Consider the following 26,365-nt stretch of genomic DNA (forward strand, 5'->3'; position numbering starts at 1 on the left):
AAGGAGAGGGTGAGGTGAGGGGTGTTCAGCTGCAACATCGAATTTCAACACTAGATATCACAAAATTCTACACACTGTACTTGATAGCAATACTGCATGTCTACCAAAGGTGGCCTGGATTTGTTTTGTGCTATTTGGACCATATTTAGCATTTACCACATGGGCCACTTTAGGTTCACATCCAGATTACAACTTTCCTAGTGCACTACATGTTTGCCAAAGGCCCAAATTTGTTTGTTATTTGAGCCACTTTTTTATTACATGTGGCTTGTTTTTCTGAATACCTCTTATACTAGTATATTAGGTTTAGTTATAAAATAACATGTTTTGTATTAGCACATTTACTGTTTCTACAAGTGTCCCTTTGTTCCACTCAATTCAATTTACTCGTTTCGACAGCTCATATCTTTCCTTTTGTTTTTAAATAGCTGTTGATAAAAGTCATCCTAAGTTTAATGTTCAGCTGTGTGGGAGCAGTTGCCGCAGATACACTTTAACTTAATCTACTACAGATTGAGTGTTTACATGAGGTCACTTCATTGGGACTAAGTGCTTAATAAGCTCATTAAGTGGCATAAACACAGTTTGCGTATTGTCTTTGTGCTGCGGCTGACTCACAGTTGGATGAGTGCAGTTTGTGCCCATGTGTTTAGCACAGTGTGATGGAACATGTTGGCGGCGCAACGCAGATGGATGAATGATCCTGTTGTTGCTTTGATCAAAGGCTGATGACACAACTCGCTGTCACTCGATTTATTTCTCTTTCTGCTTTTGTTTTCCTTTCCCTCGCTTCTTCCGTCCTGTCCCGCGGTGTAAGATGACAGGAAGTGTGTGTGTGGGTGTGTGTCTCCATGTGTGTGGTGTGTGTTTTCGCAAGTGGTTGTGTGTGTGTGTGTGTGTGTGTGTGTGTGTGTGTGTGTGTGTGTGTGTGTGTGTGTGTGTGTGTGTGTGTGTGTGTGTGTGTGTGTCGTTTGCACCCTGCCTTGGCAATGTCATTGATTTCCTCGAGTGGAAACTTGCCAGAGGCGATTTGAGTGTTTTCAGTGGCAACACTCACACTCCAACCATCGCTTTAGACCCTCCCCGCATCTTTCTATTTTCTCCATCCATTCATTAATAATCAGCAGTGAGAATGAACAAGGGAGCATTCTGACGAGTGCAAGTAAAGGTAGAGAGGTGTCAGGAGTGACAAGTGCAGGAGACTGGAGGTTAAAGATGAAACCCAACACTGTATGATCGTGACAAATCAAACTTTATATCTTCTGTGTTTTTCAGATCCCGTTCTCACTGGTGCAGTTTCCACTTTGGGAATATTTAAAGGTACGTATCAGATCTTTCCATAAACTTTATTCTTTCTCCTTCTTTATTATCCATGTATTTTATTCCTTCCCCATCGCTCTGCTCTCCACCTCGCGGCACCGTCATTAACAGTAATTATTCTCAGCGGTAAATGTGTAGTAAAGTTAAAATAGTGTGCTTATGCTCTGACACATTCACAGCTGCCTCATCCACTGCATTCCCCCTGTATCATCGTGGCAGGCGTAAATGGGACTTAACGCCCCGTTTTATTGGGTTGTTACGATGCCCATCAAACCGGCCGCCAGTTTATCATGAGTTTTCAGCATATCCACTCCTTTTTTGTCCCCCCCCCTCATCTCTCTCTTGACCTCTTCCTTAATGTCTTTTATTCTCACATGTCTCTCCACTCTCCTTGCCCCCTTTGTCGCTTCATTGTGTGGCCCTGAGCACATAAAATGCCGTCTCTTTTTGAAAAGACATTTTGTTGGAGTGACATCATGTCTCAAGGGCACGAGAGTCGGACAGTCAAGCGTTTCATCAGCAGACAGAGCTAACGGCCAAGCTAAGACGTGAACAATACACAACACAGCTGTGTGTGTGTTTTTACATTTGCGAGAGTCCGATTTTGTCGTTCACAAGTGTCTCTTTGTCCCTCAGTCAAAAGACCCTCTCTCTCCAGGCCATCTGGACTAGTCCGTTGGCGGAGAGCTGAACTGCTGGAATCTGGACTTTCTCCTCTCCTCCTCTTTCTCCTCTCGATCCTCTCCTCTCAGTATTCTCCTCCTCCTCTGGCTCTCCTCTCTTCCTCTCCTCTCTCTCCTTTCCTCTGCTCCTCTTGCAAACGAACAGTTTTTTTTTTTTACTGCCATTCCTTCAGAGTGACCACCTCGATGTTCAGAGGCTTTCATATAATAGTGTGATTTAGTTCAAAAAATGCCAGAGTGAAGGAATTTGGGGAAGTGAGTGTGTGTGGCATGATCTCCCAGCTGCTCTGCGGGATAGTAATGTGCTGCGTTATGACCTCTTTCTTTTTATTTCACACCGAGCCAGCACAGCTGTCAGTGAGAGAAACAGAAAGACGGGAAAAGGGGAGAAAAACCAATTCAGCCAACTTGCTGCAAGCCTGTTGGGAGAGGAGTCGGCAGACAAATCCTCTGCGTTAACTTCATGCGGTCACTGAGTCGCCAGGATCACTCTTCCAGTCCTGGAAAGGAATTTGGTCAATCAGTTGAGCAAGTCGCAGGATATGAAAGAATCGGACATATTAGTCACTACATATATTTAAGGCTGTTTCACACCAGACAACAACATCCATCTAAGTCATTGCTAATGTTTGTCTCACACATGAATGTCACAGTATTTGTGGTTTTTAACTGTGAAGTGTACCCAATCTGTTCTGACCTCAAAAACAACATGAGCAAAACAGGAGGCAGTAACACTGTTATGGTTGAACACCGAGATAGAGCCACACAAAATCCACGGAATTGAGCTTCACAAGCATGATGGGAACGCGAATGAAACCAGCAGACACGCAATAAAAAAAACACATGTATCACAGGGACACAAGCACACAGACCCACTGCCTCTTTCCTGTGGGAAGTCGTCCAGGTGCAAAGTGCGACCCTGACACGAGGGTTCACAGGTCAAAGAGTTTGTTTTCCCAGGTTTAGCCCTTATTATTTATTCATGAAACAGAGGGGAAGAGGGAGGCAGCGACTCAGAGAGGCAGAGAGATGGAGAGGAATCCCCCAGCGTGAGATCTTTGATGTGGAAAACAAAATCTCCTTTTTTAATCTGGCCTCTAATGGAATACACATGATGCATCCTGAGCTCCTACTCACTCTCCTTCTTTCTTTTATTTGTTTGCATTTATTTGCATGCACATGCACGCACACATTGTCGTGTGTGAGGTAGTAGGTGAATGAGATAAGATGCTGCAGATTAAATGTGCAGGGGGGAGGTAGCCGGGGATGAACAAAGAAAATATTAGTAATCGCTTCATGCTGCTTCTCTATTGCTCTCCCTGAGAAGTAATCATACCTTGCAGTGCCCGAGGCAGCCCAGCTGTGCATTTATACAAAGACTAACCTTGCGTCTGTCTCCTCTTTGCCTCGCGGAAACTAGTGGTGGGAGAAAAAGAGACAGGCCGCCTCCCCATCCTGAGTTCATTCTCAAAACAAAAACATCAGGTGGTTTCACTCAGTGGCCACTTGAATATGGGGAAAGCAGTTCTGTGACCTGAGGTTGTTCAGACACAGATAATCACTACTGTTTGACTCACATTTAAGATTACAGTTTCATTTTTCAATAATCGACTAAATGCTGTGTGGTTAGTTTAGTTGTCAGGTAAAAGACCTGTAAAGCCTCTAAAACTCTGCAGTCAATACATGAAGGAGTTCATTTTGAAAAGTGATGAGATGAATAGTTTGGACCAATTGCACATAAAGTATTTAGTCTGATACATCTGCATGATTATTTGCCCAAATGTACTCTGTTTGTATCAATTTGCACAGCTCATTCATTCCAGCTAAAACAACAGTTCACAAATGTGTGGGATTTATTTTTAAAAAGACTCACCTTTTTATTTTTACATGTGGTCACTAAAACATTTAGCAAATGTCCCCCAAGAATAAGTATGTGTTGGGCACTAATTTCACCTACAGTTTACTACATGGTGTCTGACTGTACATGCATTTTAATGTGTTTTAGATGAATCTTTATTCAATATTGTGTCAATTGCAATAAGAAAAACCCTAAACCTTAAGGCTTCATACAAAACCCTTTACCAAGGTCCGATACAATCAACACGTTAATTGTACATGAGGTAAATGTGATGTGTGTGTGTGTGTGTGATTGTCCTCATGGTAAATGTCGTACTGGTCGCACCTACTGTTGTGGGAACTCTGTCTGTCTGTCAGTGTTATGTGTTTATGTTGTAATGAGTATCATGTTGACGAGCATCACTGCTGGTGGGATCCCAACACAAGCGGCTCTTTCTGTTTTGGAACAACAGTGGAGCTCTGTGGCTCAGAGCAATAACATTTATCAGCCTTTGGCTACACACACACACACACACACACACACACACACACAATGCATGTCAATAGGATCAGTTCATTGTGGCTTTTGACCTTGACACAGAGCTGGTGACAGTAATGTAATAATACAAAAATTGCCAAGACTACTTGATTTATTATATTTATTTTAATATTTGTAAAAAGAGGTGGGACTTGATGTCATTCAGACCAAATGTGTGAAGCAGTAGGATGACGCAGTGGGAACGCTGCAGCGTGGTCTCCTGCCCCCCTCTTGTCCAGTCACAGTTCTTGGGAAACAAGTATCATGACATCATTGGGGAGAAAAAGCAACAGGAAAATATCAGAACAAGCATTTTCCCAGCCGTGGGTCTGGACCCCAGACCAGACCAAGGTTCACAATGTGTTTTTACTGTCTGTTATCTCCACTAACTACAACCTCCTCTCTCCCTCTCTTTGTCTCCCTCCCACTTTCTCTCCTTTTTCTTGCTCTTTCATCATCCTCCTCTATCGACAACCCTCTCTCTCTTTCTCCCAGACTCTGTGGTCGTGGAGGCAAGGTCACACACTCTACTCTTGGCAGGCTGCAGTGTGCGGAGCTTTTGCAGGTGCAGGGGATTATATGGTGCTTTGGGAGACAAGGGGGAGTGGGCGGTAGACAGAGGGGATGGATGGATGGATGGATGGATGGATGGATGGATGGATGGAAGGATGGATGGATGGATGGGTGGTTGGGTGGATGGGTGGTTGGATAGGTAAAATCATGGCCACAAGAGAACAGGACAAGTTTATCCAAAGTCATATTCTTGTACCAATTCCACAAAGGTGCAGAGCTCAGCTGGTGAATTCACATTCTCACCCTCTGCAGAAGAAAAGACAACAGAGGAGAAAATTAGAACAAGTCATTCCAGCCTTTTTCTTAGACTCTCCGAAATGAATGTTCTCATGTCCGAAGGCCAAAGACAATCATACCATACCATGATTTTATTTCGTCTGCCTCAGCCGGAAGAGATTCAGGGGAGAGAGGAGGGATGTGGGGGGTACGGGCCCCTGCAGCTGTGCGACCTCCTGAGTACTGGGGCCTGAAGTGGTTTAAGAGAGAGGACGAGAGGGAGAGATGGGAAAGGGAGTGGACTAATAACACAATGAATAGGGGAAAGGAAACGAGTCAAAGCTTAAAGTTCAGTCACTACCAGTTTTTAAAATTCAGTTTTTGAGCATAGTCCTGTGTTAAAGGATTTTCTTCTTTTATTCAAGGAGTTCGAACATCTTGAAAAACATCTCAGACCTTTTGAAGATATATGTAATATTTTTTCAGCAACTTGATCTATGTATATTTTATTGACTATGTGTACTCACATTGTCCAAAATCTTTCCAATGGTAAAACTGTAAACCTAGAGAAATCCCCAATTTCATTCAAGGTCATGTGATGTTGCATTTCTGTTGCCTTTTAATTGCATCATATCTGCTTTTATAACTGTTAGAACTTCTGGGGCGATCGATGTATGACAAAGGAGAAACTTGCTGCTTGTCAATTAGCCAGTCAGCTGTTTCTGTCTGTGGTGCATTTGCAAAACACAGTGATGGATATTTGGCTTATACAGTATCAGTATAGGAGGTAGAAAATGATATTAGTCCAGGACTCTGCAGCAAAATAGCTGTGCATAACAAATCTGTCACATCATCTATCTTTATACACAGTAAAAAAAAATTCTGCGATGAAAAAGCAGAACCACAATCAAAACACATATTTCAGAAGAAGAACATTTCCGCACTGGAACCAGCCCATGGAGCTGTTAGTAGACGGTTGTAGCTTTCAGTCCATAACTCCTACGACACTGCAGCACACCAGACAGGGCAGGAAGATGGGGGTTCGCTGCTCTCGGGGGTGGAGAGATGGAGAAATGGAGTTGATGGAGACAGCACCCAGAGGAGCTGAGATGTGGCTCTGTGCCTCCCCACCAGGACTTAATTCACCCTGGGAAGAAAACAGGGAGAGGAATCAGAAGTGAGAGAGGAGACAGGAGATGTGCATGAGTAGGTGTCAGACTGAGGCGTACTGAGAAGAAAAATGTAAAAGAGAAGATTGTGATTTGGAAAACAAGTTTCCAGACAGAGGTTTGAACATCAGTAAGGCTCACACAGATTAAAATCTTTATGACATTATCCTAACTTGTTATCTTTATGAATATGTATGTATGGTATTTGAGTATTTAACCTAAAGCAATCTGACGGCCTTTATATCCACTATAATGACAGAATTGTTAATTGCGATATAAAGATAAGACAACCGGAGCCAAAAGCAGGAGAAGGGAGGTATGGGGGAGGGGGTTCAGGGTTAGGAGTCAAGTTCACGTCCCTCTGCTTTCCAAGAGGGATCCTCAAGTTTCAGCCGCTTCCCCTTTTACTTTGCACTTCACACTCTCTCTTTCGCTCGTCCATTATCTGCCTGACACTGGAAATGCTCACACAGGCGCGTTTAATCACCGCAAACATCTCTGCTAGTGCGCCGCGCTGACTTACGATGGACTTGACCCCGTTTGAACCACCCGGAGAAAACTGCCTAGCCCGAGACGGGGGGATTACATCACCGCCTCGTCTAACCTTCATCACATCACATGGCATTTCCAGCCAAATTTAGATCCTCCGATTCAGCGCCCCCACGTGCAAGATTTATCGGGATAATGCCTCCTTTTTATTGCTCTCCAAGAATATTACAGACCAGGCCGCTCTGCGAGGCCCGTGTCTGTTCTATTTCTGCTGAAGTTTGAGTTTCACTCACCCAAGGAGGGAAAAAATAAATGATTTAAATCCGCTCTTAAAATCAAGCAGCATTAACCAGTAAAACATAACAGTGTGTAACACCACACTGATCCTAATGTTTTCCTGTGTCCTCAACTCGCCTGCGTCACATTGCTCCTTGGTGGCCCATATGGATATGTTTACTCTCGAACAGTTGCTATGTTTGTGGCAGAGTGACACACACACACACACACACACACACACACACACACACACACACACACACACACACAGTTTCTTGCTTCGACACACTGCGGCCCAGTGGGGACACCTCTGGAGCGCGCAGCCAGTCTAGCTTCCAACTTGGAGCGCTGAAGGGAAGTTGGGGTGTAACTGTTCCAATAAAACTCTTCTTAGGGAGTGGGTGTGTGTTTGTGTGCTCATTTGCGTCTGAACATTTCTAAATAAGCTAATGCAGGTGTGTGTGTGTGTGTGTGTGTGTGTGTGTGTGTGTGTGTGTGTTGGATAAGGTAGTGTAGGAGAGGGGTGGTGGTGGGAATAGAAGTGTGTCTGTCTGGTTTTTGTGGTCTAATAATGGGGATGGTTCTGGTTTGGAAATACCCTGTTTATGAACTCAGTAGAGACGAGGGCCAAGAGTTCTGCTGTTTACTGCAGAATTAGAACATTACTGTTACTGTGGTTAAGTAATTGACTCTTTATGGGTTTATTTTTAGTTTTCAAGGACAGAACCAAGAGGATCTTTTTATGTTTGCACTTTGTTAAATGTGCGTATTTGTCTTTTGTAGGGGCGATAGCGGCATTTGTTACCACTCCACTTGACGTGGCGAAGACCAGGATAATGCTTGCAAAGGTACGCACGCACACATGCAAGCACACACACACCACTTGGCAGCAACTTTTAAACACTGCTGTCAGGTGATGCCTCGCAGGCAGAGAGCAGAGCACACAGCATGGAGCAGGCCAATGTTGCACTGGGGCAGTAGTGACACGCACACACACACTTATCATCTGATCTGGACTATGGACAGTGTTGGGAAGACGTGTTTGTATTCATGGTTAGTGTTAGAGTGAGGACTTGCTGCTGCTCCAGAGGAATTTCCATCTCAAGGCTGCTTGTCACTGAGAGGTGAAGCAGAGGGCCAGTGTGTCCCTCTCCTGTTAACTCATCTACACTGTAAAGTCGTCGTCCCCCAGCACACACGCACACACACACCCTATGTGTGCTGTGTGGTGTCCCTCCTCTTCCTCCACATCTCCACCTCCTCTCTTACTTCTGGCTCACACTAACTGTAAGTCTGGCTTCCCTCACTATGTCCTGTGTGTCTGTGTGTGTATCTGTGTGTTTCTGTGTGAGTGTGTGTCTGTGTGTAAAGGGTAGTGAGTTCAGAGTTACCCCAACCAGCCTCCCCTCCACAAACACACACACACACACACCAACACACAAACTGTCCTTGGAGAAGACACAGTGTTCCTCCTCCTCCTCACCTCCCTCCATCCTAACTAATGAGATGCTGGAATTAACAAAACACTTGGTTGGGCTTGATCTCTTGCGAGAAGCCGTTGGCTGTAGGTGGACGGTACAAACGCTTCCTGTAAACATTGTCTGAAATGCAGCTGCTGTAATTTACCACCAGCAAAGGACTCAGCCTGTGCTTCCTCATAGCTGCTCAGTTAGAACTTTATAAGGCCAAGTTTTTTGATTCACCAACGGCTCCACCGGTTCGCTGTAAAAAAAAAAAGGCTTCATTTGATTCAGTGGGAATAAAACATCTGTATTTAAGAAAATAAAAGCCACTGCAAAATAGTTTAAACTGCTCTCACTGTCAGAACAGAGGTGTCCTCTATCTAAAAATCTTTTTATTATTAAGATTTTTAATATGGTAACATTGTTGTAACATCAAAATGTATAATTTCACTTTTACAGAAATTAAAATAACTAGTTTCATTAGATATTAGCTGTAAAAACCTCTTTCTACCCTCCCCAATGACAGTTGCAACTCTTATTTTTATTTTCAATTAATATGCTAATTTTGTTCTCAATTATTGATCCATATAAAAAGCAGTGACATTATAAAATATCTGTGAAATAGTAAAAACATAATTTAATGCTCATGTTGCATTTTCAGATGTTTTGTCTGGTCTGATCAGTGATCCAAAATATTTGGCATATTTGGATGAAGAATGACGATTGATGGATTATTAGTTTTTCCTTTCTGTCCGTTGCCTGATTGATTAGGATAGGATTACCTTTTTGTCACCCAATGGAGAAACTAGTTTGCAACCATAGACCATGAACCATAAATAAACAATACATTGACTGAAACATAATCTGCTTCCAGACCTGCATTGAACCCTGGATAATGTCCTGACATTCTCTGGAGTGGCTGAAAGTAAGAACTCGTATATCTGAGTGAGAGGCTCCGACTTTCTGCAGAGTTTCACCTGCCAACCGCGACTGCAACCTCCGGAGAATGTCCGAATGAGCCGATGTGAGAACACAGATTATTAACATAATTCCATCTATCAATATAAGCCAGACACACAAAAGCCAAAGTAAGATCTCGTTCCACTACAACAACTAGACAGTGACGCCAAAAATACTCAACTGATTAGATTGAAGACATGATGAAAATATGATAAAAAGTTAAATGTGTGTTGTATAAGTTATGAGGCCACATTAGACTAATAGACCAAACCTGACCTGAGCTGGTGAAAACCTGTAAAGTTAGCGAGTTATTTTTTTTAAAAAACTTGTCAGACATTTCAGACTTCGGTTTGGTCTCACAGCAGCAGAGGATGACAAGTCCAGGCAGGAGAGAGTGAAAGCGAGACAGCAGAGAGAGCAGGGCTGGCGTTGATGGGTATGGATGGTTTAGATTGGACGGAGGGGAGGAATTGTGGGTGTTGGAGCTTGTCACATTAGTTTCCTTCCCACAGCAGCCGAGGAGAGGTTTCTTTCTTCTCTGCAGCGGGCGGAATGAAAGAGCCGTGTTGTACAGTAGGCAGTCTGGCGCGGACAAGGCTCACCAGGGCCGACGTCCAGAGCACAGCTGGACGTGTACAGCCCCTCCATCGCAGGACTCCTGCCACACCACCACCCTGCCGGCAGCAGCGGCATTTAGCCTGGAACACCACACTACCACTGCACACCTCCTACGCTGCTACTGTACAACACTGCTCCTCTGCTCAGGCTGCTATTATGTCATATTCACCATCATCTACACAGTCAGGGTGGCTCGATGAACCCCTTCATGTCACTGTATGAAACAGTATAGATGCTGTAGAGTTCAGTATGAAGCATCTTTTCATGACCTCAACGTGAGCCAATGAAATATGAATATATTTTTGTGTGTCAGTGTAAGCTGCACAGGGGCTGTGTGTGTGTGTGTGTGTGTGTGTGTGTCTGCGTGTGTGTTTTGGACACCTTGCTCCACCATTCCTTCCTTTCACCATTCCGCAGCAGTAAAGGAAAAGAAAACTTGTTAGATGAGAAGAGGGGAGACTCATTTCTCAGCCACCTGTCTCCAACAGAAACATAAGGAATAGGGTTTTTTTCTCTCGAGCTCACATAAAAAACAGTGAATCTTCATCTTGTTTCTGCAGATGTTGGAGTCACAATGTAGAATGTTTCCCACACACTCAGTGAGCTGTGGCTGCGATTGGCTTGTGCACCTACACACACACTCCTAACATCTTCTTATCCATCCTTATTTCGGTCTGCCCTCCATTGCCCCCTTGCTTTTTTTTCCCCTCTCTTTCCTGCTGCCACCACCCACTCTCTCTCGACCCCGGCTGGGCCTTATCCTGCAGCTCTGCCACTCCGCATTGATGGATTAAAAACTCTCCGGCCAGCTAAGCCGTATTGTGTAAATACAAGTGCCAGACGGACGGGTGTGGAGGAAGACAGGGAGAACTTGTTGAGTGTGTTTTTTTTGGGTGGGAAAATGGCTGGGTGTGTTTCCAAGCTGGTGCGTGATGTAGGTGTCACCTGCGCTGACACAGCTGTCCGTGAGGAGAAGCAGGAAGCGAAGGAGACAATCCATCCATCATCACACCTCTGTTTGCTCTCTCTCTCTCTCTCTCTCTCTCTCTCTTTCTCTAGGCTGGGTCGACCACAGCGAGCGGTAACATCCCGACGGTGCTCTACGACGTGTGGAAGAGCCGAGGCCTCCCAGGGTGAGCGTGTGTGCGTCTTCATTTTGGGGAAACGTTTTTTTCGGGATGGTTTAAAACCAAATGGCATCTTTACACAAACACTTTCATCCCAGCACATTTAAAAACCTCTTATTTTACATGATTTGATTAAAGTCGGCCCGATCCAGCATTTAATCAAGTTTGGTGTTACAGCCGCTCCTCTCGGGAGGGTGAATTTACAGCTGCGGCTTAAAAAATGAGACGTGTAAAAGCTTTTCCTGCCATCTCGCTGCACCATCCTATTGATTAAGGTGCTACAGGGGCGAAGTGGAAGGGTTTATTTGAGTGTTTTGATGCGTTTATGATGCACAGCACACAAAAGGGCCACTCTAATGGGGCCACAGAGGGCTGCCAGCACTAAAACAAATCCTCAGCCACAGTGAATGATTGGCCCGCTTGTGTACAAGCTGCTGTCATTTAGTTAGTATGCACCTTGGCTTTATGCTCGGGGGGGACAAGGCCAAACACCAGTGGGACGCCCCCCCCTCCCTCTGTTCCTAACCACTGTATTAGTGTTTGTTTGTGTAGCTGCAGAGCTGGAATCTAATCAGACAGAAATTACATTTCCGAATTGTGTTTTAATAAAAGCCGAGGGTGATTCTCGTCAGTCTCACCATTAACAAGCTGCACCTCATTATGAGAAAATATCACGAGACTCCACAACAATCTCAGCGAGTTGAGAGCAGGCGAGCCCTGACTACAAATCCTCTCCTCTCACTGCAACAGCAACCAAGTGGTATGTTCAGGAGAAGTCTTTGAAGCCGCTCACCACCTCTGCACCACATGTTTGATGTTTTTTTTTCTCCCTCATTCTATCCTCTATTTTCTCCACTAACTAACTCCTCCTGGTGTCTATTAAAACGTAGAGTCCAGAGAGAATGTGCCCAAAGTTCTGCAGCACGATGAGCTGTTAATCTGTCTCTCCTCTGATATTGATGGAGGAGAGAGGGCCGAGGGAATGAGAGGAGAGAATGAAATGAAAAGACAATGGAGAGTGTGTTGAAAGTGAAAGGAGGAAGGAGGGAGGGGGAGCTGTTGTTCCGCAGGGCCAAAGGCCTGGTGGTTGCGCTGGTGCATGCCTGATACAAATTGCTGGAGCTTTAAAGCTGTAATTATGGTAATAGGCCCAATTGCAGTGTAGTGAAGCTCTAAAGTGCTTCCATGTGTGTGCCATGCCCCAGAGACCCCGGGTGAGCGCAGAGCAGTGCAGCCTCCCCCCAGTAACCTGCAAAACAACCACACTGCACCAAGAGTCATGTCAAAACAGAGACCAAGAGGCAGAGCGGCCTCCAGGCTGTGTCTGCTCTGGGCCTTCTGTAAACCATAATGCAAGAACAGTAAACACGTTTGCCGCATACGCACAACACAAGCAGCGTCTGGAAGTTCGTGGTAATTGTGCTTTTTACGAGAGCGGCAATCTTTGTTTTACAGCTGAGGAAATGAAGCTGGGGAAAGTGAACACTTTTCACCTTCTTAATGTTGTAGAGTCACAGGATGTTGGAGGACTTTATAACTGTCCCATCAACCGAAACAAAGTGTAATGTATCTGTGCAGATAAACACTTCTACTATATACTTTTATGTTTTGTGACTGGACATTGTGTTCAGAGCTTTTCATAAACAGTCTATGGTGCAGAGTGAAGTTAGACACTTTGTGGTCATCCTACCTGGTTTATCGGCAGTGAAGATTTTATTCTCTCAAAGTTTTTCATACAATGAAACTGAATTTGTTTTTTTTTTTGTGTGGTTTGAATATATATTTGAATTATTAACTGAACTGCTGTAATTTTGTCAAACTATTGGTAAAGAGGTAGTGATTCTATGAATGTTGCTGCCATGGCAGAGATCAGCACCTGCTCCACCAGTGAATATCTCTGTCAGTAAAAAGAGCACAACACCCGCTGTTTAGACAGAAACTTAAAGCCGATTTACCACATTTGGAAATCCAGGTAAGAGATAAGGCTTGTTGTGGTTTGGAACACCCAAAGATAATTTCTTTAGATCTGGCAAAAACAGTCACACGGACATAAGGATTACCAGCTGCTCTCTGAATAATGTGAAGGATTTGTTGCTGTTGTGAGCACGTCTGTGAAGAGAACCTCACTCTGTGTTGTGCACGTGTGAAAGGCAAACTCTGGGTAAACTCCAAAGTCGATTCTCTCCGCAGGTCATTTCTGAAAACATCTTAAATGTTAAATGTTTCAACCTTTTCTCTGCATGAATTTCAAGAGAAAACTATGACAAACAGGGGACAGCACTGTGGTAGCACTGTCTCCTCACAGTGGGAAGGTTAGGTTGATTGGAGTTGTGTGATTGTGAGTGTGAACGATGCCTCAAGACAATCCTTTTAAATTTGGCACAAATGTTCACTTAGACTTGCAGATGATAAGTTTAAGTTGGTGAAAGTTCAAGGTCACAAACATGAGTTTGGCTCTGGAACATCAGATCTCAAGTCTGCCCTCGGGGAATGTTTTCCAATTTTTGACTATTCGACATTTGGACTCAAAGATTCTAATGGTCAACGGTTTGGATGAACTCATGAGTCTGAAAACTAAGACGTTTTTCAGTTTCGTAGCAGACATTATTGAGAGAATAGGGAATTTACAGTAGTGAAACCGAATATTATGATGAATATTATGAACTTCCCTCATTGTGTGTGGTGTTTGGATTCAAACATTTTTTTGTTAAAGTGCTTTAACATCTGTGTTTTCAACTCGACTTTTGTTATTGTCATTCACCTTTTTCTCCATGAAATTCAAGTAAAGCTGCCCCCCCCCCACTGCAGGAATGTTTAAACATCAAACTGTCTCCGTTTTGATTAAAAGCCACACAGGTTCGAACGAGTCTGTTTCTCTTAAACATATCCAATGAAAGAGACGTACAACTAATAAAGGTAGTTTATTGTAACCTCAGCATTGTTCCTTCTCATGAGCCAGAAATTTGTTCTCGCTACAAGATTGAAAGATTTCAGTCCTTCTCTCCTACAAGAGCACGAACATCTCTCTAAACTGAAGCCATGACAGCTCATCACTGTTCTTCCATATGCTCCTGTGGAGCCTGGGAACTATATTTAGTCTCACTCCTCAGTGGAGGTGATTGGTGGACAACAGGGAGGGGGTGACGGCGCTCAGTGGCCGGCCAGGCTGTGATGTCAGAGTGAGTCAGGAAGCCGGGGGGGATATCGGAGCTGGCTCTGCTGAGTCCACAGGTGGGTCTGATCCCACACAGGAAACGTAACGCCGCTCCAGAGCTGAGACAAAACAAGAGGTTAAAATTAGTTCATTTCTCACTCTGCCGGCGATCACATGAGAAGACCAGGGGGATGTGTCAGGACGTGTTGTGTCTACCGTAACGTCCTTTAGCTTGTCCAGCTGCCAGTGGACACGTTTTCCTCTCTTCAACTTTTTTACTTGGAGCAGTTTTGGATCATATTGAATGTTGCTGTGCGAGTAATGCTAAGTGGAGCAGGCCTGTAGCTCGGGTTTCAGCAGATGGCGATTGCAGTGTGGAGATGGAAAGAGCTAGTGGAAGGGCAGGACAACAACCTCTGACTCATGTCCCCACATTTATTTGGAGCATGTACACCTGCCCATTCTCACGCACACACACATACACACTCTTCTAAAACTTCCCTGCTCGTCTTTTAAAAACACCTGATCTGGGTCAGGACCCTCTGAAACGTGGAGTCGTGTGAATGGTTGGGATATGTGGGAGATCTCTGACGTATCTGGTACAAATTGACCAAAGCGACGTGTAGGCAGTAAATTAACCTTAAATTTCCAGTGAAAGAGCTGCACATGTGCGCAGCCAGAAATATTAGTAATGTAGGTCAGTATGAAGAAGCTGGGACACCATGTGCTCAGACATTATTGAAGGAAAATTCCCTTTATATGGGGAAAAAAAGGCGTGAACATGTTGGCTTAGAGGTTGCTAACGATTGCACAATTTTCACCATGTGCACCATCTTGCTTTAGCTATATCTGGCCTGAAGCTCTTAGCAGCACCCAATGTGAAAGTGTTTCGGTGAGTTCGAGGAGATAGTGCTCCATGATTACACGTCAACGCCCTCAGCTTTGCAAATGGGGCATTTGTGTCCATTTTGCTATCAGCTGCAACTCCTGTCGGCATCTCTCTCTGTTCTCTTCATTTAAAACAACCTGGATAAGCACAAGCAGGGAAATGAATATACTGGGGGTTGGTGACACTTCTTACATGCGACAGACACAAAAATGAATGACACAGAAGACACCGACAAAGATGTCAAGAGAGTTTGTGGTGATCTGAGCTGACGCCCAGTGTCTGTGTGTTGGGATCTCCACAGCAGAGTTAATACGTCACTTCCTGCCTCTGTCTGCTGCACCTGACTGCTCCACCTCTCAGCTCAATAATGCAGAGGATATGATGCGGTTGTGAACGCGTCTGAGCAGAAAACCTCCTGCTGTGTTGTGCATGTGTGAAATGCAAGCCCCTGGGTAAACTTTGTAGCCAATTCTCCGGAGTTTACCCGGCGGTCATGTCTGAAAACGTCTTGTTTCACCTTTTTCTCTGCATGAAGTTCAAGAGAATTCCACAAGAAACAGTGGACAACACTGTAGTAGCACTATCTCCTTACAACAAGAAGGTTAGGTTGATCGGAGACTCTAAATTGACCATAAATGTGATTGTGAGTGTGAATGCTTGTCATGCATTGGCGGCCTGTCCAGGGTGAACCCCTCCTCTCTCCCAACGTCAGCTGGGATTAGTTCCAGTGAGCCTGCGACCATCTAAAGGATACAGGGTGTGGATAATTGATGGAATATGAGAAACATTTCAGACAAACTAGAAACCAATATGAATCTGAAGTGAGACTCACTCTGTCTACCGAGCTGTAGAAAGGCAAACTTCAAACAGTAACATTTTTTCTCTGGGCCACACACCAACCATGTTTTTCCAAAAGAGAAAAAACTGAATCAACACTGAAATATCATACACACACAAATATTTACCCAAACTCATAGTTGGAGCAGGTTTTTGTGTTCAACTAGGCTCCAACTAAAAATGAAATAGAGCACAGATTGTGAGATAAAGTCTGGTCAACAACTAAAAAACAAGACCAGATGAATCCTTCTGCTGTAGCTCCACAGGAAAATACTAAACCAATTCCAAATTTAACGTCAAATGTGGCACAGGAGGAAAATTTGGGGATTACCAGTCATTGGGATGTATTGTTTGGGGATCATGGATGTTTCAACATTTATCTTTTCTACTCCGTCCAGAACACGCTGAGATATAATTGAATATGTAAAGGTTGTGACCTGCTGGTGGCGCTAGAGGAAGATTCATTATTAAGTCTCCTGACTGGATCAAATCTGAAGTCGTTATGATGTTTCAGTCTGGACCAACATGGTGGACCAGTATGCTATTTACTGTGTTGTCCTGTAAAAAAATCAAATGGACGCAAAGTAATAACACACAAACCCACACAGATGATGAATGCAGACAGACATTCTGCGTGGAGACGGTTCCACATACTTTCTCCTCACACAGGCACACACATCCATAAACACACAATCCTCTTCATCGTCACATCTGGCTTGGATGAGTCCGGACCATGTGAGCGTGGGGGCGTCTTGGCAGACAGGAGGTGTTGGTAGGCAAGTACACGGCGAGAGAGAGAGGGATGGAGAGAAATGGGAAGAGAGAGGGAGGTGAAATGGCAGATGAACAGACGGGAGAAAGCGTGCACGTGTCTGAGCGGGATGACACAGCAAGAAAAGGAGACGGAGGAGAAATCCCCGAACAACTGAGCCAGCTGAGGGGGCCGTCGCTGGACGTGGAGACGGGGAGGAATGGATGGATGGACGGACAGTGGAGGTACATGTGTGGATGTCATCTGGACATCCGTCATGCTCCAAGAGAGAGGGAGAGAGAGAAGGGGGGGGGGCTCCAGGGAGGCAGGCTTGAAGCTTAATCCCAAAAACAGCTGTCTGTAGCAGGGAGGGTGGGGGGAAATGGTGGGAGTGGGGTGTTCTTGGGAGATGGGTGCTCTCTCGTGTCCCATAGCATCCTCTGACCCAGCTTCTTGTAGCTTGGGGGCTTGAGGGGGGGGCCCTCACACTCATGAAGTGGCTCCACTGAAGAGGCCTCGTGTGACGGGGCGGTCCCGCTTCCACAGAGTTCCAGTAAATCACTCACAGATACTGTCGATCAGCGGATTGATACCTGATCCCGTCTGTTCACAGCGTTCCTGCACAGACTTTAATAAAAGGCTGCAGCAGACAAACGTCAGAAAAATGTCCAAGAAATACAAAAGTAATGCTGGTAACTGGAAGTTTGGGTGTGTGCACGTTGTGAAAAATGTAATGCACAGTATGTAACTGATACAGAGCGATCGCTTCACCGGAGAGGGGGAAAAAGAAAAACCCGGCTGCAGATTCAGGATGAATCCCGTTGTTCCGTTTCTCTCATGTCACGTCGTCTGTGGACGTATTGGTTTTCTCTTCATGTTTGATTGGAATCAGCGCTCATCCTCGCTCTGAGCTTTCCTGCTTGTTTTTACACCACCAGTGAACATAAACTCGGTTAATGTCCTCGGCTTCAGACTGTAAATGTTGTTGTCTAAATTAGTGTTCTTGAACCACGAGAATCTGCTCTTTCATTATATGCAAACTGTTCTGAAGTCACTAAAAACAGAAAACCCCTCTCTCAAGTGGGTGTTCTTCTTTGCCTTTATTTTAGCTGTGGATCGTTGACAGAATGGAGTGAGAGGGCAAATGACAGCAAAGGTGTCTGACCAGAGTTAAACACAGTGACTCTGTATTTCCACCTTAGCTCTGCAGTCAACACATTGTTTTGTTGGAAGAAATGAAGTCAGACAGCTGGGGTTCGTGATGTCACAAATCTAAGTAACCAATCCTGTCAAATTGTGGGTGGAGCTCAGGAGCTGGGAGAGGCTCCTCAGCTGTAGGTGGCGCTGTGAGGGTGGGGACACCATATCAACATATTAGTTAATTTATCGCATGTCTTCCTCTTCTCCTTCTTCTCCTGCAGTCTGTTTGCAGGCACCATGCCGAGGATGACCTTCATCAGCGTGGGCGGGTTCATCTTCCTGGGAGCCTATGAGAAGATCCGCAGCACTTTGCTGTAGCGGCGCGTCCTCTCTGACCGTCGGTCCAGAGTTCTGAACTGATGTTGGAGCGTCGGGTGAAACCATCGCAAGAAGTAGCACCCTGGTCTCCTGGAGGGGCCCGCCCCCCCCCCCCCCCACTGTGCCTCCATGAAGCTGGCCCCCCCTCCACCTGAGAAGCAAGGAACACCCGGTGCTCGGAGCAAGAGTCGGCCACGAGCGCGATCGCGTTACCCAGCATTCCTGCTCCTCAGTGCCCTGCAGATTGAGCCTGACAGCTTCAGTCCTTCTTGTTTAACAGCAGCAGTGGTTCAGTGAAACGAAGCCACACCCTGAGCACTGAGCGATCTCTACTGTTTAATGAGTGTGTGAATGAATGAGTTATGTTTCTAAAGATCCGGTGTTTCCTTCAGTTCCCTGTGGGCGGCTCACTGTACTTTCTATGTTGTTTCATGATTATTTTAGTGTTTTATCTATAATTTCTCTTCTCCATGAAGACAAACCTGTTAAATACACACCGGGGAGAGACAGTGATATCTCATCATTGCTACATTCCCACTGGAGCACGACTGAGCTCATGCATCTGCAGCAGCTTTCAGTTTATACTGAAGATGCCTCCAACAATAGACCACTTTGTTAAATTAACAAGGCTCTGGTTTTATTAGGAGTCTCAGGTGTCCTACGTCAGCCTGAGATATATTTATCTTGTTTATTGCGAAATATTATCAGGCGACTGGAAAGAATTGTGTGCTTGTTTGTTTTTATGATACTTTTTATTTCTCGAGCTCATTTCCTTGAAGGCTCTATTAATTCCTTCCTTCTAATCAAAATATCTTCACAGTAAATAGTAAAAAGATAAAAATGATCATCGCAACACCCATTTAGTTAATAATTATAAAATTCAAGTGCTAGAAGTAGATTTTATTCTATAGACTGTATAAAATTGGACGTAGAGTCTGGGTCAGCAGAAGATTCAGGGGTAAACTGGTGTTGCAGCCAAATCCATTTCAATTCAAGTAAATGGTGACGGATATAAAACAACTTACCACCCCCCCCCTTTAAATGAAAGGTTGGCACTAAAAACCTGCTGCTATGAGGCAGAGGAAAAGATTAGTTTCAGTCAATTACATCACTATTTCATATACAGAGTACTTGTCTGATTTGGATCCAGGTTTGGCAGATTTAATAAAATAAATTCTTGTGTAAGTAAAATAAATTACATCCACTCCACTTTATTCAAGACAACCTGTAATTTGTGTAATTTTGAAGATTTACTCTTTCCAGGGAACAACTCATAAAAGAGCAGGTAAATCATCGACTCAGTCAAATGACAAAAAAATCATATTACTATCCCACTTCCTCATAATGGTGTGGAGCCGTACTCAGACCATGTGTGTGCCTGTCCAGACAGTATCTGTGGAAATCTGGGTTAAATGAGAGCTGTGATGATAAAACATAAAACTACAGAAGTAATTACAGCTGACCTTAACCAGGAAATTATACTTTTCTGTTAAATGTATCGTTGAGCCGTGAATGAGCGGGTTTCTCAGGGATTCATTTAATGTGATGTTGCTGATGTTGTGAAAAAAATACCAGACGACTATTGAAGATAACTTATAGCTTGACGAAAAAAAATACTCCTGTGAGTCAGATTGAAGGAGAAAGCTCTAAATGACATGTGCAGGAACATTCAGCCTCAGTAAGAGTTTCCAGTGTATGTGCTCAGTGTCGGCCTTCAGCAGTCGGTACGGAGGCCAACCGAAGACCTGCTAAATCCTGCTGGGGGCCGAGGGAGACTGATGGCCGCACAGGTGGGAGTGTTTGTCATGCTGCCTGTCACTGGGCTGTTGGACAACAATGGTCCGCGTGTGATTGGTGGAGGCCACAGTCGGGGGCCGTGTCAATCACATGGTGACAAATATCCATCTGGAATGCACATTCTGGCCATTCGCTGACCCTCGGAGTCCGGAGCAAATATTTTAAACAGCGCACAGAAAGAAAAAATATGCCTGCTGTCTTTGGAGCTTCAGGGAGCCTCCTGGTTGGAAGATTAGTGTGTGTGTGTGTGTGCGTGCATGTAGCTACTTGGCTGCTTTGAAGATCAAGGTCTCATGTCTTCGTGCGCGCTCCATTTGAAGTAATGGCTTCTCCAGAACCACTGTGACATGTGTTCAGCACTAAATGCTAACTCAGCTGTTTGTGATACAGTCAGCATCACGTAACCCCTCCCCCGGCAGGAACACACACGCACACACTTGTGATAATAGCAAAATGTGATTTTTTTTATTAGACACTTCAATGCCATGTTAGACTTCACCGTTTTATCTTCGACGCCGGTACAACGGTGTCAGACAAGTTTTATTTCAAATAAATTACTCAAACTGCACCACCATCACTCCGTCTCGTCCCTTTTTACCTGCTGCGACCAGGGATTGGTTTTTTTTCCCACCAGGGTTCTCTTGATTGGTCGTCCCAGTAAAACAAATTAAAAATAAAATCACCCGTCACAGGTGTTGTCAGGTGTAACCAGAGGGACGTGTCCTGCATAGTTTACCAGGATAAGGCTACAGCCAACAGAATACAAGTCAGACAAGGGCACACAGAGGGGAGATGAGACGATGCAGCTACTCTTACTGGTTTCAGACCTGTGTGTGTCAGGGTTTAAGTTTCTGGGTTAAGGTTTGGTTCACATTTCACAGCATCAAGCCACGCCTTTAATTTACCTCGGGCACAGGATGGGTTTCACCTGTAGCCAAACTGAGATGGGGGGGATGCTAGCTGTGCTTCTGGATGCATGACGGTGGATCATGAGCAACATTACAGCAGTAACAGAACGACACAATACATCATTCTCCCTGATTCGCCATCGTTTTTTCTTTTTTTTTAATTTAGCTTCAGAGTTTGGCCAATTACACGTCAGTGCTCCAACGCACATAGCTGTAGATTTCCTGACAGGTGTCCTGTGTCCACACTGAGATCATTACTGGCTTTTTTACAGCTTTATTAAAGACACAGCTCCAAGTTACAGCTGCCAGCTGATGTTCGGCCACATTTGGTTACAAACTTGTGCCAAAGCGACTTTTCCTGGAAAAATAAAACTAAAGAACCTGACTCGAGTAAGAGAAGAATCTTTCCCCACTGGGAGCTCATAGCAGCTTTGCAGTAACATGTGTAGTGTTGTGAAACAGGTGGAAGAGCCTTAACGTTACAGAACGTACCTGTCGACTTGAACGTGTCATAGGTGGAATGTCTCCTCGTGCGGAGGAGGCTGCTGTATTCCTATCGTTTATGAAGTGAGTATAAAAAGTGCTTTTCCACCACTCGCTCCTCAAATCATCGCACCGTGAACCGTCTAACGTACCAAAATATAACTGACAATCAAAGCTCCTCCTTCATACAATAACAGCTGTGAGCTGTGTTTTCTGTCAGGCCGTGATTGGCAGCATTTGTCACAAAAAGAAACATTCAAGTGCAATCAAGTGTTTTGTTTTGTTTTCTATATCAAGAGTGAACCAGTATCTCTCACAAACAGTCTGTTGATATATGTTATTACAAGTTGACTTTTCTTTGTTCATGCAATAAGGCACCACAGCTGGAAGTTGGTAAAAGCTGAAAAAGGCTGTTTTTGTCTTGTTTTTTAGTTTTTTGAAGAAAAATAAAAATACCATCACTCCTTTCTTTGTCATGCACATAAATTCAAATACTCTTTTTGTAAAAGCTATATAATATATAATATAAGAAAACTCTTATGTACAGTCCAATGTCCAAAAGGTATATTTCTCTTTTTTGCCCCTGCACATAAGTACACTGTACAAGATTCCCTACATTTACATGCTTCAAATGCAAGTCACATTTTTTTGGAGCTAGAATTTTTATTAGTCACCTCCCAGGGGAAGGTTATAACTATGTACAGCTGATACGCTCAGATGGGACGCCACCCACACAAGCTCCGCCTTCAAACTCCGGATGCCGCCTGCGTTTGATTTTTTCCCCCCTGGCGCTTAGTGTCAGTCTTTATCCAGGAGGCGCAGGATCAATCGCCTCGATATGAGGTAGCAGTTTATTTCCCAGTGCAAAAAAATAAAAAAGTCCATCTACTGCGAGTTCGTGTTTTGGGTTGGACGCAGCGGCTGCTAGTCGCTGGCTCTCCTCAGGGGGGTGCTCTCATTCTGAGACGCTCTGAGGGTGTGTCCGTTGGACAGCAGAGTCTGTCTGAGCTCAGGCTCACAGTCCGTGTCGGAGCGGCCGTTGCTCTTCACACCGGCCAGCTTTACCGGTTTATGGAAGGACTCCTCCTGCGATGGCGAGCGCGCCGGCGTCTGTCCCGCTCTGCTCCCTGATGAACACAGAGAGAGGAGGTGGAATTAGAAACAGGCAGAGTCAATGACGTGTGTGCAGATGAATGTGCCATGTTCAGCTTTAGGATACAGAGGCTGTGGAATGTGTGTGTGGCTGCGTGGACCTGTGGAGGTGAGAATTGGTATTCAGAGGCCAATTCCTCTGGTATTACTCCTCGCAAAAAAGAAGCTGAGTCCCAGAACAGGCCTGGACGTGCAGCAGCAGAGAGAACTCAGTGCTGCCTTTCAGTGTTTTCACAGAGATATCCTGAGGGGCTCTGGGAACGCAACTATGACACTCTCAAATGCTGGGAGGAGCCAATCCATCAACAATCATGTCCTAAAGAATTTGTCTTAATAAGGGTCTAAACTGCTGACACTCTCGTGGTATTACCTGATACTAGTGATATTCCTAGAAGAACTGGGGCTGTAGAAGCCTACTGGGTCGACCATTACCTCCACCAACAGCTCTGTTTCACCGCTGTCTGTTTGAAGGATGGGGGCAAAGAAAGAACTAAATACATTTGGGAGATGATCCGGATCAGGAGGCAGATTCAGGATTTATTTTTTCTTTAACATTTAGAGGTTGTTTTTTGACAATTTCACCAGGGACTAATCAGGGGCGTTTAGAGGACGAATATCTTTGTGTGTCTGACATTTAGTGCAGCTTGGTTGAATCGAAGTGGCCATTTGAGCTTTGGGAGAGCTGTGTGCTCTACTGAGCGCAATTCTAGTTTTGTTTGCTGTTGGTTTATCTCTGATCGTCTCACCTTTTTTATCATGATGGTTCACTTGTATCGTATTGTGGTTTTTTGGAAACGTGGATTCATGACTGTTCCGGATCCCGTTGGGCATCCCGTTGCAGAGTGGCGTCGAGCCTGGGTCATGATGCTCCGCTGGGTAAAAGTGAGAGTAAGGCGGGGGGACGGGGTGCTGCTGGTACTCCATGCCTCCAGCAGGGCCGAAACCGTGTGTCAGGTAATCGGGATCTTTGGAGTAGCAGTTGCTGTTCTCCATACAATCTGTGCACACAACTGCACCGTCGAAACCTGCAGCCAGGGAGGGGGGGAGGGGGTGGTAAGAGGGGGATAATTTGTTATTCACAGGCAAAAAATAAACAACTGTGTCAACACAGTGGTTTGGGTGACTGCTGTAATTATTTCTGATGCTGAGCAGGCCTTCACGGACAGCAAGCCTTTTATCCTTATGCAACACAGCAACTTTGCTCATGGGAAGTGGGAGAAACTGCCGGCGAGCGCAAACATTTGGGAGACTGAGCAGAGAGTCACACGTCGGCTACCTGCGGTGTCTACGATGTGTCCGTTGGGCTGAGGTCCACCGCTGGCCTCCACGCGGATACACACATCCTGCCGCTCGGACAGAGTGCCCTGAGAGGAGAGGTAACTGGGCACGTCGGGAGGAACGTTCGTCTCATCTGGGAAAGAGACGATAAGATCCGAACATGAGACAACATAACCAGAGCTGCGGACACTGAGTTCAGAGCTGCAGGGATTCATTGTGGATTTTATTATTCATTGAAGTACTTTGATTCTACTGTGTAATCTGTGCACTACGTCATTTAGCAAGGAAAGATTCACTGACTCTGCCTCCTCAATTATATATTTTTGTAGCTATTTTTTCTTCTGTGAGAAGTTCAGAACAAAACAATTTGAATATGAACGCTCATTTTAAGAAAGTAATCATTATTTGTTGTTCTACACAACTTACAATTGAGCTGCAACTATTTTGATAATCTGTAAACTTTCAGTCAAAATTTAGTAAAAATAGCAAATAGCTGCTAGTTAAATGTGAACTACTCTTTCTGAAATATGTTCACAGAACTCTGCAGCTGAACAAATATCTACAGCTACATTACCTAAAGAACAACTCTATTTTTCTCTATATGTTTTAAAGTGAACACAGCTCACCTGTGTTGGTGACGCTGCACTCCTCGCTCTTCTTCCTGGTCTGGTAAATGATGCACACCCACACCAGCGACGTCACCACAATGCTCGTCACCACAGCGATGACGATGATCCCAATAGTGACCGTGCTGGGGCCCGGCGTGGTGTTGCAGGGACCTCTGCGCTGCGTCACAACAAGCTGACTGTGGGCGCGCTCCGTGCCCAGTGTGTTGGACATGAGGCAGGTGTAGCGACCGGCATCCTCAAGCGAGGCCGAGCCAATGACCAGCAGCTGGTTCCCCGGGGTGAAGTGGTGTCTGTCGGAGGGGCGCAGGGGCAGGTCATTGCGCAGCCAGGTGATGCGGGGGGGCGGGCTGCCCAGGGCCTTGCACTGCAGGGCCACCGTGTCCCCGACAACCACACTGCGATCTCCCAGGTCCTGGGCCAGGTGGGGGGTTTCTGTAGGGGACAGGAGAGATAGGGTTCTAATCGAGAGCAGGACTCCTGAGGTCAGTGTTTTCTATTATTCTGATGTTATTCTGTAGCATCACAGTTTTGCATTTCTGCTCTCAGGTTTCTGCTTTGTCCACAGTCTCAGCTGCAGACTGTGGGATCATGGTGATTCAGCTGGACAGAGTGAGCCCAGTGAGAGTTTCATATCCATATGAAAGCTTATCTTATGATGACGATCACATTTATACATCTGAGCTCACATCTGTTACCATAACAAATTCTGTGAGAATTTAACTTCACACATTTTCAATATGACAAGACACAATCCTCTTTTTCAGATTCCCCGGCAACTTCCCTTTCTGCTGAATGGAGAACACTGAGTGTGTGTGTGTGTGTGTGTGTGTGTGTGTGTGTGTGTGTGTGTGTGTGTGTGGGCCTCTCCTCTCAGACTGAGCACTTCCCATCACAGTGGGACGTATGCAGATTAAGAGATCTCACTTAGCCCTCTTCAGTCTCCTCTCACTCTTCTATCAATACTTTCGCCCTCTTCATCAATCCCCATTTCTCTCCCTTCCACCCTCCTCCCACCTTTCTTCTCTCTAAATCCCAGTCCCCTACCTTCCCCCACACAAACACTCCAACCATGCCACTTCTTCTTTGGCTCCCATTTTTCTCCCCCCACCACTCTTTTCCAGACAGGGGCCCCTCGACTGCAGCCCCTCGACTGCAGCCCCTCCACCACCGCCGCCGTCTCTCCAACCCAAACATCAGAGTCGGTGCAGTCGCTGCTTCAATATTCCACATTGTTGAGTGGATTAGCACTGGACTTGAACTGTTGTGCAGTCGAACGATTAGCACAACATGCAAATGTGTTGCTGAAATACCTGCAGCACCAGTCTGCTCGAGTAAAATACAGACAGTGTTGTTTGTCAGCTCCGTAGGGGAAATTTCAGGCTTGTAACAAAGCAAGGAAAACCCCCTCTACTCTTTTTTAAAACTCTGTCCAACAAGGGGCTGCTTTGCTGAGTTCAAACACAGAGGACAAAGATGATCTATGTGCCGGGATGGTTATAGGAAAGCAGTTCCGTTTTGTTTGATTTAACAGTGTAAAACAGCCAATAAACTGGGAGCACTGAGGCCTGCAGTGAAGCAGCCATGACTGTCCCTCCCACCAAGACAGGGGGGTGGGGGTGGGAGTGGGAATGCCTAACAAACACCCCTCTATGAGTCCCTCTCACTCCCCCACCATCCCCCTTTGACCCCCAACTGTGACCT

At 45.2% G+C, this 26,365-nt stretch overlaps 2 protein-coding genes across 2 annotated transcripts in view; one reads left to right on the plus strand and one right to left on the minus strand.

Annotated features, from left to right (window-relative positions):
- The window catches only part of slc25a26 (solute carrier family 25 member 26), a 54,190-nt gene extending 33,402 nt beyond the window's left edge, over positions 1-20,788 (plus strand). Inside the window, exons 6-10 of the mRNA XM_020086655.2 lie at positions 1,276-1,320; positions 4,873-4,942; positions 7,884-7,948; positions 11,201-11,274; positions 18,321-20,788. Of these exons, the coding sequence (XP_019942214.2) occupies positions 1,276-1,320; positions 4,873-4,942; positions 7,884-7,948; positions 11,201-11,274; positions 18,321-18,417 (351 nt within the window). The 3' untranslated portion in view covers positions 18,418-20,788. The remainder of the gene's footprint in view (positions 1-1,275; positions 1,321-4,872; positions 4,943-7,883; positions 7,949-11,200; positions 11,275-18,320) is intronic.
- The window catches only part of lrig1 (leucine-rich repeats and immunoglobulin-like domains 1), a 36,657-nt gene continuing 30,949 nt past the window's right edge, over positions 20,658-26,365 (minus strand). The window contains exons 15-18 of the mRNA XM_020086654.2: positions 24,662-25,096; positions 24,034-24,168; positions 23,504-23,782; positions 20,658-22,732 (exon numbers count right to left, since the gene is read on the minus strand). Coding sequence (XP_019942213.2) covers positions 22,530-22,732; positions 23,504-23,782; positions 24,034-24,168; positions 24,662-25,096 — 1,052 coding nt within the window. The 3' untranslated portion in view covers positions 20,658-22,529. The remainder of the gene's footprint in view (positions 22,733-23,503; positions 23,783-24,033; positions 24,169-24,661; positions 25,097-26,365) is intronic.

Source organism: Paralichthys olivaceus, chromosome 2 (genome assembly GCF_024713975.1).
Source record: "Paralichthys olivaceus isolate ysfri-2021 chromosome 2, ASM2471397v2, whole genome shotgun sequence".
Taxonomy (NCBI): Eukaryota; Metazoa; Chordata; class Actinopteri; order Pleuronectiformes; family Paralichthyidae; genus Paralichthys; species Paralichthys olivaceus.